Source organism: Lissotriton vulgaris, chromosome 2_1 (genome assembly GCF_964263255.1).
Source record: "Lissotriton vulgaris chromosome 2_1, aLisVul1.2, whole genome shotgun sequence".
Taxonomy (NCBI): domain Eukaryota; kingdom Metazoa; phylum Chordata; class Amphibia; order Caudata; family Salamandridae; genus Lissotriton; species Lissotriton vulgaris.
Window position 1 is genome coordinate 793,711,047 of NC_141687.1, and position 19,101 is coordinate 793,730,147.

A 19,101-nucleotide genomic window follows, 5' to 3' on the forward strand; every position below is an offset into this window, starting at 1 on the left:
CTTTGCCCAAGAACTACAACTCAAAGAGCAATGACACAGTGCACCACAGCCCACCCTTGAATGAGTTAGCGTGCTACGTCTGTGTGCCACCTAGAAAAGTCTCCCACCTCCGGTGAACCCTCCCGCTTGTCTTCAGCTGTGGAGGAATCTCATCTGCCTATCTGCAGGTCTTTGGCTCAGGACGCTCCCTCCTCCAACTGCCTCTGTCGATCCACACTGTCCAAAGCCGGGGACTAGGTCCTTTGCGGCAGTCTCGGTCAAGTGTCTCTGCTCCACCCCATCACCTGACTACCAGTTTCCAGCCCTCCAACTAATCCCACACTTCACTTGGAGGACAGGATTTCCCTTCCACCAGGACGTTAAGCTTTTCAGAGAAGAGTATCATATGCTGTAGACCATGAATCCGCAGCTTCACCTTAGCCTTGTCAAATGTTCTACGCTGCACCTGCATCTCCTGGGTAAGATCTGGAAAGATCATGGCTGTGGTGCTCTCAACCCAGAGGGGCCCATTCAGTCTGGAAGCATGCAGGATCTCTTCTCTGTCCCTCTAGATCAAGAGTCTCGCAATGATTGGCTGTATCCCTGCCCCCAGCCGAGGAAGCACCCCTGGAACAAAGGGACCTCTCCACTGCAAACTGAGCCGATAGCTGCGGTGGCCTGAGCGCCGGCAACTTGCTCTCCCAGGCAGACTGGAAGCCTGTGTCTGTTCTCTCCATCCCCAGCAAGGCAGTTGGGGCTGGAGAGAGCTGCACTGCACATGAGGGTTTGGCCGGCCTGAGACGTAGTGCCCACCACTTCCCCACCAGCAGTGTCATCCCTGGACCCGCCCCCAAGACTCGTCAGAGTCCTGGGGGCAGGTCCAGGGGATAAAAATTAAACAGGTTTAAAATCAGTTTTATTATCATTTTATTTGCTGGTGGTGGCGGGGTGGCACTTCTCCGCTCTAATGGAGCGGCCGCCACTGCTCTATAAGGTGTCTTACTTTTTATGCAGCTGTAGAATGGCTCCTTCAACACAGCCTCCATCGTCTGCACTTGCATTGACATCTTCTGCAGGTCTGCCCGTAGGAGTGTGAGGTCCACCGCTACCGTGTCTATCTTCTGATACCATGTTGATTTGGTGACTCGCACAGGCAGCAGTAAGTCTCCCGGGGATTGCTCAGGGGGTCTGCTGTTGCCTGTCTCTGGGGGTCTTTATGTGCCTGGTCATCCCCCATCGGAAGAGCGATTAACACATATTTCTCAAGTTTGTGTGAAGCAGGTGCATTCTGCCTTTGTTGTGCATCATTATGTCCCCTGTGGACTCCACAGCGTTCTCCTCTTCTCTGGCAACCAGCCTCCCAGGGCATGCTGGGGTAGCATATAGCAGAATCAAAAGTCCCCTCGAGATCGGGCCCCGGAGGTTAGTGTAACCCACTCCAGCTCAGGCCAGTAATCCTCGCCCCTTCAAGATCCAGGGCTTCCTGTCAGCGCCAGGTGCAGCTGAGTTACTGCAGTGCCAGGGCTCACCAACCCACTCCAGTCCCGATTGCCTCCCTGCTCACCTTGACTATGTGTGGCACCTCAAGGCTGCCCCCCCTCACAATACTCCTGGGAGGGGGGAGATAAAGAAACAGTTACTGGACCTGCGCCAAGGTTGCATGGCCTTGCTCAGGAGGTGGTATTAGGCCCTCGATTCACAGGCTATCGCAGTGTCGGGCCCACCAGCCCATTTCAGTCCTCACTGTCCCCCAGTACACCTCAACTCTGTGTGGTACCATCAGGCTGTCCCTCCCTAGTCGTTGCCCTCCAGGAGGGGAGGAGGAGTTAGAGCAGTTACTGGACCATAGCCAAGGCCATTTGGTGTTGCACAGCAGGATTTTTGTAGGCCCTCTCCTCAAGGGCTCAGGCGGCCATGCTGCCCAGAGGGGCCTCTCCCCTCTCACAGCGGCAGCTGGGTGCAGCACCTTCCATCAGTGCACCAACTCCTGCTGGTGAGATTCGCTCTTATACTCTTTCTCCTTTGAGCTCTGGGGTCACCGCCCCCATGTCACCAGCTGGCTCTGGCCCAATCCATGGACCTGCTCTCCTCATGTCTGCTCCGGCGGGCTCTCAATGTGGGCCAGGCTGCCCGTATGCTAGCTCTTCGCCCATTTCAGCCATGGGCAGACCACTGACCCCACCGCACTCCTCTGCCTTCCCAGCCGCCGCACAGGAGCAATGGGTGGCTTCATCAGGCCCAAGCTCGACGTCTGATGGGGCACCAAGTGCCACATCTCCCCACAGCGCCCAACACGGGCCATGCTAAATCAACTGCTAATGTCGGCGTCCAAGGCTCCTCGACACAACAATCTACTCCTGAAACTCCCCGGAACGTATACTGGGGCCACAACTTCCTCCTCCAACTAAGGATCATGCCGGATTAGGGAAGAATCACTGTTTTCAGCGGGAGCTCGGTTTAAGTGCGGCGTGTTGCTTCGGTGCCTGGTCAAACCCCCCATATTAGTGACTCTTGATACTGTTAACGGGTCACACTGCAGGCAAAGGAGGTCTTTTGGGACCAGGAGGTGCCCAGGAGAACAAACTGGCGTCAGTTAGAAAGGTAATAGGAGAACCAATGAAGGACATTGTCAGGGAATCCGATAAAGATTCTGTGGATTTCCATGGCCATTAACTGTAGACCAATGGGTGGCAACTTTGACTGTTTAAGCTCACAGTCATCTGCAGGCACAACCAACACTTTGGCACCATTATAAATGCTAAACATATCTTGTCTTCAATTAATTTGGCTGAAGACTTGCACTTCATTTGCTATAGTACATCAAAAATGTACTCGCCCTCCTCTTTGATATGTAATGTTATCTCTTATCTCTATGAAGGACCCGGTCAGCATTTATGTGACAGGCTAAAGCCTAGTTAAAATATTTTTAAAGGCTGAAATGTGTCAACAAGTCTCTAGCTCTCTATTGATGAATCATTATAATGTAAAGTTATATAACAAGCAGGGTGACTAACTCTCTTTAGGTATGTTGTATCGCCCATTTCCCATCCTATCTGCTCAATCATATACAGAATACTAGATGAACACAGTGAAACATGATACTTTTTCTCCCCAAATCTGGGCAGATTATGTAATTTGACTAAAGCACATTGCTTTTTACATCTTTATTATAATCAATACATTACAAAAATGGTATGTTTACCTAATGTTTACACAAACAATCAATAAATGGTCAAGAAGACAACAGTCTTTAAGTCTCACTTACTTCCCTTTGAGACATTTACATACTGCTGCCATTACCTCATAAAGGCATGGGAAGGCAAAGGAGATTTTTTCTGACTCCTGGTCATGCATATTAATTCTATATTTGGACCATGGACCACAAAACCAGCACCAACCCATAAGAAGGTAATTCCTATTTATGTGCCTAAAAACTTCAAGGGCCAAGTGAAATCTACATCTAAGCTATATCTCAAGCAAAGAACAAGATCACACACTTATCCAGAGTAGCTGGTCACAGCATCATCCCCCGTACAAACCTGCTTCAGTCGCACGTTGGTTGTCACGATCTGGTTAACTTCATCCTAGGGACAGAAACACATATTGTAGTTAGTCACTATGGCAAGCAGGGTTGAGTGACGCTGTTCGAAGAGCAGATGTTGGCACTCACATACCACATTAATGAGTTGAATAAGCTGAAGTCCAACTGTTATCACAACTGCGTCCTTGAAATGCTTCACAGGTCGAACAACTTTATTGTAATTTTCGAATAAATGTGAAACCAGACGAGTTTCATCTTGGGAACAAAATGCAGACCCTGTTGAAAAAAAACACAAGTTTGTTCATTTATATAATAACACGTTCACATTTATGATTATTACAAATCGATACTAAAACCAGGGAAGTAGAACAGGTACCTAGATTACCACTTCGAAACTTCCAAGTATGAAGATTCCTTCTCACTTAGAACTGTGAGGGCACACTGAAATCAGCAGGTGAACCCTGGCAATGAATATCGCTCATTTCCTCTCATTCTTTGGGCCAGTAGGTACTTTCAAGACGTTCTACCGTCCCTGGAAATCCACCAAGAGGAACCACCATGTTGATCGGTGGATATTCTTATCCAGGCTTCGGCAACACAAGACCCTATTCAGCCAATCCAATGATGTCACTGTATTATTGGACACCACCTGTGTCTTGGTCATACTTGGGAAAACGCAGACACTTGAAAACTTTTAGGTGCCTACTAGGCGACATTGCAAAATTGAATGCTCATTCCAGTCCTGGCTGAACCATTTATTCTTGAATATTTTGGTAGAAACAACTAATAGGCCCTGAAAGTAAGCTATATTAACATTGGACATTATCACTAGCACTACATTTTGGCTTTCCTGTTTTCAGTTTCTATTTTTGGTCAAATCTGGTGGTTTTTTTCAGTGTTTTCAGGTGATTTCAATACCTTAAAAAACAGTTGTCATCAGTGGTTACACATTTTCGCGCCAATTAAAAGCAACAGAAACTTTTTTTGGGGTGTTTATGGAATGATTTGCTTTTATTATTGCTTGCTCTCTGCACTGATAGTGCATGGTATATAGACAGTGTATGTATAGGGGTAGATGTATCGTCATTGCAGTTTGCGAGTCCTACATATTCCATAATTGCGATTCGCAATCAAGGAAACCTTCCTATTCATTTCTATGGGCCTAGAGACCCATAGTAATGAATGGAAAGACATTTACAATTTGCGAGTACCTAATAGGTACTCGCAAATTGCGAATGCAATTTCAAGGGTGCCAAAAGGACACCGTGTTGCACCCCTGAATTATGCATGTGTGCACATGTGGCACACATACATGCCCTAAGAGCATGTATGTGTGACACATGGCACTTTAAAAACATGTAAAAAAGTGCATTTTTCTAGGAAATCGTAAATTACCACCAACTTGAAGTCGGTGGTAATTTGCGATTTCGTAAGGCAAAATCGCACAACTTGGGTGCTTCCAGAATTGCGCTTAAGGAATCGCAATTTGCGATTCCTTAAACGCATTTGCAAAATGGGGAATCGCAAATTTTGCGATTCCCTATCTTGCGATGGCCTTTTGGGTTGATACATTTCAAAAGGCTTTTTCCTGTTCGCAAACGGGAAAAAGGCTTGATACATCTGGCCCATAGTGTTTATGAGGTCCAAATAAATGTATGGAAATTAAACTTATTGTAGTACGTCATACAATACTTCTTCAGGGAGTCTTTGTTCATGTGCGCTCGCTCTTTCCTTCCCATATACATTTTTTTTCTATGAAAAGGCTCTCACAACATTGGCATTCGAGATGGGCCACGCCAAAACATCTAACACACAAATTGTTAACTGTGGCCATTGCCATAGCTTTCCATGCCAATACTGGTGCACTTAAAGATTGCGATTCTCAGGGCAGGTTCTGCAACATTTGCGTTGAACTGGGCACTTATGCCCTTAGAGTTATTGAAGCTGTCAAAATGATGCAGCTCTTTTAAAACTACGGAGGAAATTCCCTTTCACGTAACGGATCTAGAACTTGTACAGAGTACCACAGTGAGGTTTTATTGACTTCAAATGCCATGGTTGGTGAAGGGATATTTCTATGCATTATTGCAAGCCATTTCTCATACATTGTAAAATAAACGTTCCTGAATTTCTCTTCAACATTGCTTTGCTAACATGGAACATGTTGCAGTGCCAAAGTCACTAAAGGTGTCGCCCAGCCTACTCTCAAGGAAATGCGTCACATCTGCACTAATTATGCAGACAAGGGTGTTTTCTGACTCTATATTGTATTATGTTCACTACAGCAGTTATGTTTTCCTGTATAAATCTAAGAATGCAGTAGAGTGTTTTCACATCACTATCAATATGCGACCAAAGATCCTCACATTATCACTCAGCAAAAATTCTGTTAAACGGCTGCCACATGGATAATATAGCATTCATAGCTCCTTGGACTGAGAACCATCATCTAAGTGACACAGTTGGGATGACTCTTTCTTTGATGCCACACAAAGTACAAAATGAGAAATAGTTCCGCTTTAGTTCCTGTGCATAACAAAACAGCGTACCAGAATGAACTAAAACGTCAATAGCATTCTTCATTAACTCTAAAGACTGTAAAGATGTTTTCAGCATACCATCTAACAACTGGCAAGGATCTTTTACAGGGAAGAACTTTATCTCAGGTATCAATTTTGACAGGTCATCACAGAACTTTTTCATATACGTAGCTGAATCACTGCAAATACAAACAATATCACTCCAATCTTTGTTGAACTTGAAAAGAACCTCTTTGCAGAGCATTCCAAGTGACACTGTGTTCCATGTTTTCCAAAAGTCCGGTGTCATGTTTTCGCCACTATCTCAGATGCTTGGTGACAGTGGCGTCACTAGGGTTGGTGTCACCCGGTGCGGGTTAACTCATGGTGTCACCCCCTCACGACTTACAGCATGGACCATCTCTCCCTCTGCCTGCACCATCTCTCCCTCTGTCCACACCATCTCCCCTCCGCCTGCACCATCTCTCCCTCTGCCTGCACCATCTCTCCCTCTGCCTGCACCATCTCTCCCTCTGCCTGCACCATCTCTCCCTCTGCCTGCACCATCTCCCCCTCTGCCTGCACCATCTCCCCATCTGCCTGCACCATCTCTCCCTCTGCCTGCACCATCTCCCCCTCTGCCTGCACCATCTCCCCCTCTGCCTGCATCATTTCCCCCTCTGCCTGCACCATCTCTCCCTCTGCCTGCACCATCTCTCCCTCTGCCTGCACCATTTCCTCTCTGCCTGCACCATTTACCCTCCGCCTGCACCATCTCTCCCTCTGCCTGCACCATCTCTCCCTCTGCCTGCACCATTTCCCCTCTGCCTGCACCATTTCCCCTCCGCCTGCACCATCTCTCCCTCTGTCCGCACCATCTCCCCTCCGCCTGCACCATCTCCCCTCCGCCTGCACCATCTCCCCTCCGCCTGCACCATCTCCCCTCCGCCTGCACCACCTCTCCTCCGCCTGCACCATCTCCCTTCCGCCTGCACCATCTCAACCCCTGCCTACACCATCTCAGCCCCTGCCTGCAAGATCTCTCCCTCTGCCTGCACCATTTCCCCTACGCCTGCATCATCTCCCCCTCCGCCTGCACCATCTCTCCCTCCGCCTACACCATCTCTCCATCTGCCTGCACCATCTCTCGCACCATCACTCCCTCTGCCTGCACCATCTCTACCTCTGCCTGCACCATCCCTCCCTCTGCCTGCACTATCCCTCCCTCTGCCTGCACCATCACACGCACCATCTCTCCCTCTGCCTGCACCATCTCTCCCTCTGCCTGCACCATCCCTCCCTCTGCCTGCACCATCCCTCCCTCTGCCTGTACCATTTCCCCTCTGCCTGCACCTTTTCCCCTCTGCCTGCACCATCTCTCCCTCTGTCTGCACCATCTCACCTCCACCTGCACCATCTCTCCCCCTGCCTGCAAGATCTCTCCCTCTGCCTGCACCATTTCCCCTCCGCCTGCATCATCTCCCCCTCTGCCTGCACCATCTCTCCCTCCGCCTACACCATCTCTCCCTCTGCCTGCACCATCTCTCGCACCATCTCTCCCTCTGTCTGCACCATCTCCCCTCCGCCTGCACCATCTCTCCCCCTGCCTGCAAGATCTCTCCTTCTGCCTGCACCATTTCCCCTCCGCCTGCATCATCTCCCCCTCTGCCTGCACCATCTCTCCCTCCGCCTACACCATCTCTCCCTCTGCCTGCACCATCTCTCGCACCATCTCTCCCTCTGCCTGCACCATCTCTCCCTCTGCCTGCACCATTTCCCCTCTGCCTGCACCATCTCTCCCTCTGTCTGCACCATCTCCCCTCCGCCAGCACCATCTCCCCTCCACCTGCACCATCTCCCCCCTGCCTGCACCATCTCACCCTCTGCCTGCACCATCTCACCCTCTGCCTGCACCATCTCCCCTCCGCCTGCACCGTCTCACCCCCTGCATGCACCATCTCACCCCCTGCCTGCACCATCTCACCCCCTGCCTGCACCATCTCACCCCCTGTCCGCACCATCTCTCCCTCTGCCTGCACCATCTCCCTCTCTGCCTGCACCATCTCCCTCTCTGCCTGCACCATCTCCCTCTCTGCCTGCACCATCTCTCCCTGCACCATCTCCCTCTCTGCCTGCACCATCCACCCCCTCCGCCTGCACCCCCCTCCCCAGCCTGCTGCTCCTTTAACCATTTCCTCATCGCCTTCTACCTCCCCCCACACCTCCGATGGTTTCTACCTCACAGTTTTTGGCTCTTCTGAAAGTGACTGAAATAAAGTCAAGAAATGCGCTTTGAATTCGTGCACGCAACACTGAGTGGAAAAGTTTAAATGGACACAGAAGACACACTCGCCCTCACCTTCAAGCAGAGCAGGGACGGTGGGGGGGGGGGGGGGGGGGGGGGGGGGGAGGGGGAGGGGCTGGCCATGATGGGGGCAGAAAACGTCTAAAATGGGGGTTTGCGCGGAAAACGTGACCAGAAAACACAGTTCGCCTTGCAGTGGATCATTGGATATAAACACAGGAGAAGCTTATTAACTAAAAGTCAAACTTAGTTCGTATTATAATTCCGAGTAAGGCGTTTGCCTTGCTGCTCACTCTGCTCTCAGAGTCTCACCTCAGGAATGACCAGCTTGTTCTGCGCATTAGTCATCTGTCAAGCATGCTAGAGGGGTTCTGAGTCCAGGGTGGGCAGCCGTCAAGGGGCTGACATGAAGAAATCCACTCGTGAAATGTAACATTGGCAAAGCGTCCTTCTGAGGCCTAGTCAGGGCAACTTCCTGGGACCCTGTGACAGTGCGTACAGCGCGCTGGTAGCTGTAACGTGCTCTCCATAGGAGGTAAAAAGAAAATCTGGCAGTGAAGCATAGTACCTGAGCACTGTACACGGACACAAATGTGGAGAGTCGAAAATGCAGATCAAAACAATAAACACCATAAGGATGTCTGTTGGAAATAATGAAAGCAAAAACAGGGCTCAGCTGGATAAGAGCAGATAAATCAAATAAATGATTCTCCAGGCCTGAGAACAGACACTAACTTCCTACCAAGGCGAAAAGATATGAAGATAGCCAGAAACTCAATAGGATCTGGTAAATGACGAAAAAACGATATTTTAAATAATCGGCACGTCCAGACAATATTGGTTGGCGAAAGTTTTGCTGCATGCAAAAGAATGGCTGCAACAGAACAAGAAAGAAAAAGTACTTTAACCAGATATTATATAATACATCCAAGGGCAAGGAACTATTTAAGGTCGGAAAAGAAATGACAGCTAGGTGGGCGGACATGAAAATTATTACCGAAGGCAATAGAGTTTTCGGATGTTGCGTTCACTTTAGGATTGAAGTGGAGGTGAATCCGCAGGGGAGCATGCCATGGTGCAGGGCTAGCGGGTGTTAAAGGGGTGTCCTCCGTGCATGGATATACGAGGCATCCAGTCTAAAGAAGGAAATGCGGAAATAAACTATCTGGGGAGGAAAGCTCAAAAGGCTCAACAGCAAGGCAATATACATTGGAAAAGACCAGCAGCACTTAACCGTATTCGTGAAGAAAAGGTTTGGCAGAAGAAACGGTGTGCCGGCGTCAGACGGCTAGAGTGATATGCCGGAAAAGGATGGTCTTTTCAAGTAAACGCTAGATTGGTGTGATGACGCCAATTCGGCGGCCCCGGGAGTTAATGAAAGACGTTCAGGGCGGGATCTTCAAGCGGTCAAAAAAGGGATCGGGGGGGGGGAATTCAGGGCCCGATATGGAGCGAAAAACAACACAGGAGATACAAAAACCTGAAAACAGCGTAACGGTGTCACCCCATGCGATGGTGTCACCCCCCGCACCCCCCTAGTGATGCCACTGCTTGGTGATAGCACTCTTTTCACATATACTTGTCACTATACCTTGCATTGAATGTTTAAAGCCTGAGGTGTACGCAATTCACCTATCAATACTGACTCACTAGAAACTGGGGGCTAATGTATCAAGGGTTTTTACCCATTCTCTGTGGGTAAATGTGATGACACATTTTGGGAAAGATTCCCCGCCATTTTTACCTATCAGTGAAAGAATAATCACAGCCGAAATATCAAATACGATTTTAAGATTTCCTGATTCTCTACAGTTTATAAAATAATTAAACAAGACCTAAAACATGCTTCTAAACCCTGTACTTTTAGACCAAAGACCACAAAACTGAAAAAGGCAAAAGGAAGAAGAAAAATATTTTAGCGGCATCCCTAAAAAATCAAAAACTCAAGCAGAATAATGTTAGCCCAGTATTTCTAGCTGCTAGCTTGTATAACAAAGATACATTGTATTGGCCCCTTCAGGAAGAAAAAAATGACTCTCTCACCCTCTTTTTTCTTTCTCTGAATGACATTTAGTTTGTGACTGTGCAGGTGTTTTTTCAGTGTTTATATGTTTTCACTGGTATGGGTTATTTCTCTTTCAGTTGTGTTTTATCAGTTATTATAGGTTTAAACCTAAAACCGGACAGCCTACCTATATTGCAAGGTAATGAAGTATTATTATTATTTTTGTGGATCCAATTGGTATTGACAATGCCTTATTTCTTGAACTGAGCTTATTGGGCCCTTCATTACATCTTGCAGTGTTAAGCTACCAAATATATCAAGGGTACCTCAAAGGGATGTTGGAAAATTACCACTTACGAATATGTACATATTGGTGCCATAATAGGATACAGCACAATATAACACTCATTTTCCCTTCCACCTTTGTCACATGCTAGGTTGAGTCAACCAGGCTGATAACCGGGCCCAGCCGGTGATAAGGTATAAAAGGGTGGAGCTAGAGGAGGAGTCCTTAACCCCACTATTTTCCTCATGTTAAAGGTGGGGTGGGGCATTAGAATATGACTGACCCCATTCAGCCTGCAACAAGAAAGAAATGGCGGGGTCATGGTCACTCCCAGTGTTGCCATTGGTTTAGTTATCCTGTCCTGAGAGAAATACACTAATACATTAACCCTGGGTGCAGTTCCATTGGCAGATTGAAGATGTTGCAAGAAGCATGCACTGTATGTGTGATCTCATGTCACACACAGCACAGTTCATTTCACAAGCCCCAGTGCCAGATTATTCGCTAATCCCTGCTTGTTGCAGCATTTCTGACCTCATCCTGGTATGCATGTACTTGATAAAACAGATGAATCATGATGCGGGTGGCTGGAAAGCAGATGTATTTTGTATTTGTGTGTGCACTTAATAATTATGAATAGGTATTTGTGTGTGTGGTGATATGTCCAGCTGTCTGTGGTTGCACAAGTGAGATACTTCGTGAATGTGCGTGAGAGAGGCTGAAAGGGAGACGATGTGTGCTTGCCTGTTCATGTGTTTATCTAAAGGGGACACGATCTGTAAAAGGTATTTGAGCATGGTCGGGCTGGGCTGTCTACATGGAATGAGGGGGCTCGACTTCCTTGCTTGTCACCTTTTTTGTAGCACGAGAGATTGCAGCAAGTCACTAAGGGGCACATGCATCATCCCGGCCTTTTGCGAATTCCAAATTGCGAAAAATAGGGAATCGCAATTTGGAATTCGCAAAATGGGATGCATGTATATTTTCCTAAAATATTTGTGATTCAGTAAAAATCGCAATTTTTACCGAATCGCAAATATTATGCGATTTCCAAAGTGCAAAATCGCTATTCCCATTGATTCCTATGGGCCAAAAGGCCCATAGGGATCAATGGGAAGGCTTTAACAAATTGCGATTTTCTTTTTCAGAATCGCAATTTGTTCATGCATTACATGGATGCAGGGGGGGGGTCCAAAGGACCCCCCACTGCACCCCTGTAATGTATTTTTAAGTGCATGTTTCACACACACATGTCCTAAGGACATGTGTGTTTGTAACATTACACTTTAAAAAATGCATTTTTGTGCATATTTAAACATTTTCGCAAATTACCACGAGGTTCAACCTCGTGGTAATTTGCACTCCCTATTTTGAAATTCGCAAATTTCAAAACAATGATGCATTGCTTTTAAGGAATCGCAAAATTGCGATTCCTTAAAAGCAATCGCATTTTTGGAAATCGCTAAAATAGCGGTTTTCACAAAAATGCATGATGCATCCCAAAAACTTATTTAGGAAGTGCAAACGGCCGAATTTACCGATTCGCACCGTTTGCACTTCCTAAATAGGTTGATGCATGTGCCCCTAAGAGCTCGGTAGACTGCAGTCACCTGTTTTGAACCAAGCACTCACCTGGTTTGCCTACTGTCTCTGTGACCTGTCCTTTTCAGACTCATTATGATCTTCACTGTCCAGCCATACTCCAGAGCCTGCTTGGATTCACCAAGTATCGGTTCTGGGCCCTTTACTTTAATCTCTTTACACTCCAACCCTAACAGCCATCATCTTCTATCACCGATAAGCCCAATACATGCACATTTTCTTCTCCATTCCAACATTCACCTCTGAGTTCCTGTCCTCAAGACTCACAGCTTTCTTTGGAAAAAGTACATAACCTTGCTAAAAAAGTCTTTTACAACCTTCCTAAGCATCTTCCTTCCTTCTCCTATTGTTATCAAATCGGCTGCTCAACATCAACAAAGGGCGCCATGCAAACTGTTTTCAGATACATACATGAAATATTCCACTTCATATATTAAAGAGATGTGTGTCTGTTCACCTCCTTCCCTCAACTACCCTGAACTTCCTTTCTCCCCAAACCTGCCTGTGCTGCTTCATGATTCCGCTTCTTCGAGCCTCTTGGACCGGTATACAGTCAAAATATCGAGTAAAAAATATAGAATTACATTAATATCGAGTCAAAAATATTGAATGGACAGAATATAGACAACAAAAATATCGAATGAAATGGACAAAATACCGAATGGACAGAATATAGACAACGAAAATATCGAATTTGAGGTAAGTAAGTTAATATCAATTTACATAAATATAGAAAGTCAAAATATTGAAGTATTTAATATAGATGTAAAATAAATCGATTGTTTAATATCGAAAAGTGTATATTTATTTTATAATTTATTTAAAGTAATGAATTTTATGGTATTTAATTTGTGCGTAATTTAATTCTGTAGCGGGTTGTGGGTTTATAGGGGAATAGGGTGGGAAGTAATTTAATTATAATTGATTAAATGTTTTAATTTATTTATTTGTATCTATCTTGAATAATTGTTAATTAATTTCTAGTCGGTAATTAATTAAATTATAATTGGTAATTATTTTTTATTAATTGGATAATTATGTTAATTTTATTCATTTATTTACTGTAGTGGGCTGTGGTTTTACAGGGGAAAAGAGTGGGAAGTAATTTAATTTTTATTAATTAAATTTATAAATGTATTTATTGGTATTTATTTGTAATTAATTGTTAATTATTTTTCATTTGCCAATTACTTAATTGTAAATTGGTAATTAATTTGTATTAATAGGTAATAATTATTATTAAATAGTTTTTATTTGTATTTTTATTTGATTAATTATTATGTTATATTAAATTTGTAATTCTTTTGAATTAATTTTTAATTGGTATATATTTTTTTATTACTGTTGCACTCACTGGAGTGGGAATCGTTATTTTGACCCATACGCTATCCAACGCTTTCCCTACTGTTGCACTCTCTGGAGTGGGGGTAGTTATTTTTACCCCTACGCTATCCAACGCTTTCCCTACTGTTGTACTCACTGGAGTGGGAATAGTAATTTTTACCCCTACGCTATCCAATGCTTTCCCTACTGTTGCACTCTTTGGAGTGGGAATAGTAATTTTCACACCTACGCTATCCAACGCTTTCCCTACTGTTGCACTCTCTGGAGTGGGAATAGTAATTTTTACCCCTACGCTATCCAACGCTTTCCCTACTGTTACACTCACTGGAGTGGGAATGGTAACTTTTTACCCTCTCGCTATCCAACGCTTTCCCTACTGTTGCACTCTTTGGAGTTGGAATAGTAATTTTTACCCTCCCGCTATCCAACGCTTTCCCTACTGTTGCCCTCTCTGGAGTGGGAATAGTAATTTTGACCCCTACGTTATCCAACGCTTTCCCTACTGTTGCCCTCTCTGGAGTGGGAATAGAAATTTTTACCCCTACGCTATCCAATGCTTTCCCTACTGTTGCCCTCTCTGGAGTAGGAATAGTAATTTTTACCCCTACGCTATCCAACATTTTCCCTACTGTTGCACTCACTGGAGTGGGAATAGTAATTTTTACCCTCCTGCTATCCAAAGCTTTCCCTACTGTTGCACTCTCTGGAGTGGGAATAGTAATTTTGAACCCTACGCTATCCAACGTTTTCCCTAATGTTGCACTCTCTGGAGTGGGAATAGTAATTTTTACCCTCCTGCTATCCAATGTTTTCCCTACTGTTGCACTCCCTGGAGTGGGAATAGTAATTTTTACCCCTACGCTATCCAACGCTTTCCCTACTGTTGCACTCTCTGGAGTGGGAATAGTCATTTTGACCCCTACGCTATCCAACGCTTTCCCTACTGTTGCACTCTCTGGAGTGGGAATAGTAATTTTTACCCCTACGCTATCCAACGCTTTCCCTACTGTTGCACTCACTGGAGTGGGAATAGTAATTTTTACCCCTACGCTATCCAATGATTTCCCTACTGTTGCACTCTCTGGAGTGGGAATAGTCATTTTGAACCCTACCCTATCCAACGATTTCCCTACTGTTGCACTCTCTGGAGTGGGAATAGTCATTTTTACCCCTACGCTATCCAACGCTTTCCCTACTGTTGCACTCACTGAAGTGGGAATAGTAATTTTTACCCCTACGCTATCCATTGCTTTCCCAACTGTTGCACTCTCTGGAGTGGGAATAGTAATTTTTACCCCTACGCTATCCAACGCTTTCCCTTCTGTTGCACTCACTGGAGTGGGAATAGTAACTTTTTACCCTCCCGCTATCCAACGCTTTCCCTACTGTTGCACTCTTTGGAGTTGGAATAGTAATTTTTACCCTCCCGCTATCCAACGCTTTCCCTACTGTTGCACTCTCTGGAGTGGGAATAGTAATTTTTACCCCTACGCTATCCAACGCTTTCCCTACTGTTGCCCTCTCTGGAGTGGGAATAGTAATTTTTACCCCTACGCTATCCAACGCTTTCTCTACTGTTGCACTCACTGGAGTGGTAATAGTAAATTTTACTCTTTCCTCTATCATACGGTAAAAATATTTTATACATTTTTATTAATATTACGTTCATTATATATATGTATTAATAAATCAATTTGTATGTTGTTCTTTTTTAACTTACATTAATTATTTATTCATTTTAATGTTATTTAAGTATTTTAAGTATGGTTAAGTTAATTATATTTATTATTTCATTAATTTTTAATTACTTTAAAGCATTTTAAAAAAATCGATATTTTGACTATCTATATTTTTTACAACAATATTTTTGATTCAATATTTTTGTACTTACCTGTTTGGAGATAGGAAGTCCATATTTTTGTATTCTATATTTTGTACTCGATATTTAGGTAGTTCTATATTTGTGTCATCAATATTGTTTCAGTGATCCTCCTTGGACCATAGCTCTGGAACTGAATCCCAGCTGAAGTTCACTTCATCTCGTCTCGCTGTTCGAATTGCCTTATAGACACATCTGCTTAAGCATGAAAGCGGTCAGCACTAATTCTTACCAACTCACTCTTGCACTACTGCGCCCTCCCATTGCTCCCTAGTGTAAATATGTAGCTATGTATATACACTAAGTTGTCTAGCATGTATGCGTCACATATAGGACTAGGTTGGGACTACCTACTCTGCGCATTTGCTCCACATTTTAAATAGATACCTAATGCAACAGGCAGCAGTTTATTCTGTTTTACGATTTTAAAATATCAGTACATATTCCAGTTTGAATTAAGGCACAAGGAAAGTATTCCATGTGTGCAAGAGAGCAAGTGTGGAACTTCATATTTCCTTTTCACTCAGACATATGTCATTGTCATAAGACACACTTAGGGCCCAAATTACGAGTTTGGCAGTGCGGCGCCGGATCTGCCTCACCGCCGCACTGCTAAACACGTTGTGAGGCCGCCCGCCTGATTCCGAGTCAAACTAGTGTCTAGCGGGCTTTTTTTTGGCATTGCCATGGCGGTGCCTTTAAAATAGGGCACAGCAATGGGAGCGCCAAAAACTGTTTTTGCACGGCATGAACTAAAATTTCCATGCCGTGCAGGAACTGGTGTGTATGCGCACAGGAGGGCACAAGTTGTGCCCGTCTGTGCGCATACACAGGACATGAGGTACCAGAGGGGCCCCCTTTGTTTCCTCTCCGCCAGGGTTCACATGGAGTAAGAACCTCCATGGACCTATGTTTAAAAATAAAAGTCCTGATTACACAAGGTAGCTTTCAGCTACTAATGTCCATCTTGAGTGGAAAGTACCAAAGTTTGAGCTGCAAACCTGTTAAAACAGGGCCTGTGAATAAACGTTTCAGTCAGGTTACAGGCCAGGTCGTACAAGCAATATGTGCTATGACTGTTTAAAGGCTATGTGCATTGGGGGTTGGTAGTCTCCAGCAGGCTAGCAAATACTTAGCAAATTTACACTTTTTTTCTACCCCCCTGGAATTATGGATTTGTATGAAACACTACATACTAAAGACAAGGAAAATATACCATATAGATGTACCCTCCTTGATGAATCTGCACAAATTTGAATACACAAATAATAATCTGAAAATGTAAAGTCTCTACAAACCTCCCTCCAATGGGAAACATCCTTTATAATGAAACTTTCACAACGCGGTACCATTACCACGCTGGTTTTACAACGACTTGCGCTGGAGGGCGCTGTAGGATAGGGAATAGTTTAATTTACTATCCAACACCTTCCCTACTATCCACGGGGACTGGAGTTGGAATAGTAAATTAAACTATTCACTATCCAGCGCCCCCCAACGCAAGTCGTTGTAACGACTTGCGTTATAAAACTTGCATGGTAACGGAACGTGTTGTGAAAGCACGTGTTGTACAGTCATACATCCCCCTCCAATATACCTCCTTCCAATGTGCCTAGCTCCTCCCCTTCACACCTCTACAGAATGGTTCAATCCTTACCAACTACAGACCTATCTCCCTGCTATCATTCCCAGCCAAGGTCTTAGAGAAAATCATCAAAAGACCCCTCATCAAATACCCCAAGGACCACCAAATCGACACCACTCAGGCTGGTTTCAGACCCAAGCACAGCACAGAAAGTGCATTCATTTCCAACACAGATGATATCCGCCTGACTCTGGATAGAGGAGACACAGCAGCCCTCATCCTCCTGGACCATTCCACAGCATTTGCCATTGTCTCCCACCCCGTCCTCACCCAACGTCTTCTCGATATTGAAATATTTGAATCCAAGGACATGTACTTTAATGGATCTGCTCCTTCCTGACTGGAAGGACCCAGTCAGACAGCTTAGCACCGTACACCTCGGATGCCTCCAGCCTGCAACCTCATTTGCAGAGTTCCGCAAGGATCCTCTCTGATCCCAACTCTCTTAAACAAATCCATAATTTCTCTAGCAAGTATCATCTGCTCTCACAACATCAACGTCCTCTTCGATGGCTGATGACATACAACTCATTCTCTAAATTAGGGACAAGACGCATTGTACTCGGATCAATTTCAATGCCTCCATAATTGAAATTGCCTATTGGATGAAGACCGACTGTCTTAAGGTAAACACCGACAACCAACAAGACCGAAATAGTGATCTTCGGGAAGAGCACTTCATCATGGACTCTACCTAGTTGCCAACAGGGCCGAGCATGACACCCACCATCCTCTCCAAGAACTTCAGGATTGCCATTGGCAGCAAACTCCATATAACCTCACAGGTCAATGCAGTCAACCACTTCATGCATACCCTGAAGATGCTGAGGAAGATTTTCAAATGGCTCCCAATCAGCACCCAAAAAACTGTCATGAACGCCCTGGTCACAAGCAAGCTGGACTTCGGGAACACCCTCTATGCCAAGATTAACCAAAAACTAACCAAAAGGCTGCATACCATTCAAAACTTGGAAGCCAGAATCGCTCTCAACCTCCCTTGCCACACTCGTATCACACCACACATGGAGAAACTCTACTGGCTCCCCATTCACAAATGTGCACAATTCAAACTCCTCACTACACTTTTAAGACACTGGCCCAGCATATCTTAACATGCAGATCTGCTTTCACAAACCTTTCAGACACTTCTGCCTCTGGGCTCCTACTTTTCACACATCCCACACGTAAGGAAAATCAGATCCTGCAGTTTAGCCTTCTCTTACATTGCACCTAAAGCATGGAAAGACCTGTCACTACACATAAAAGCCACATCCTCACTTCTTGAATTCTGCAAGGAGCTCAAGACCTGGCTTCCTCAACAGTCCCACCAGGCCCTAGGTTTGGCTGGATTCACACCTGCTCAGCACTAGGATACTCTCTGGGGTGATGGTGCTATCTACAAATCTGCATAACATAAATTCCACCCTTGTCCAATGCTGATTCCAGAATCTGACCAGGACTAATTTCCTGAATATCTGTTAAATGATAGATCTGCCACTCCCACTCACTCCTTGAAGCGCACTAAAAAAGAATGGCACTTTGGACTTCTCCACTTGAAGGGCAGTAGTATGTAAGATGTACAGAACTATGAACGGATACAGATGAAAAATCTAAACTGATAACCTCAATATTGTTACAAATACATTAGTTGGCAAAAGATGATTATACTCTTTGAAAAATACACACAAAGCTGATCAAAGAAATTATCAGTACAGCGGTCCACAGGACCGCCATGCTCATGGTTCGCTCTGACCACCGCCACACTGCAGGTCTGCATGCAGTATTTTAAGTGTGGTGGTCAGACCGAAACAAGACTACTGGCTCCGCCATGATCAAGGATCCCTTTTGCAGAGGCGGTGCTGACAGGGGCAGCAATATGCTGCGGCACCGTCAAGCATATTACAAGATGTCTGTCTGCTGCCCATTTCATCGTGGTGAGCCTGCAATAAAAGGATGGTGGTGAGGCAACTAAGGGGGGCCCTAACAGGGTCTCCTC

At 45.2% G+C, this 19,101-nt stretch overlaps 1 protein-coding gene across 1 annotated transcript in view; it reads right to left on the minus strand.

Moving 5' to 3' along the window:
• The window catches only part of CHRNA1 (cholinergic receptor nicotinic alpha 1 subunit), a 171,789-nt gene that overhangs the window by 106,498 nt on the left and 46,190 nt on the right, over positions 1-19,101 (minus strand). Inside the window, exons 2-3 of the mRNA XM_086956170.1 lie at positions 3,654-3,796; positions 3,519-3,563 (exon numbers count right to left, since the gene is read on the minus strand). Coding sequence (XP_086812296.1) covers positions 3,519-3,563; positions 3,654-3,796 — 188 coding nt within the window. The remainder of the gene's footprint in view (positions 1-3,518; positions 3,564-3,653; positions 3,797-19,101) is intronic.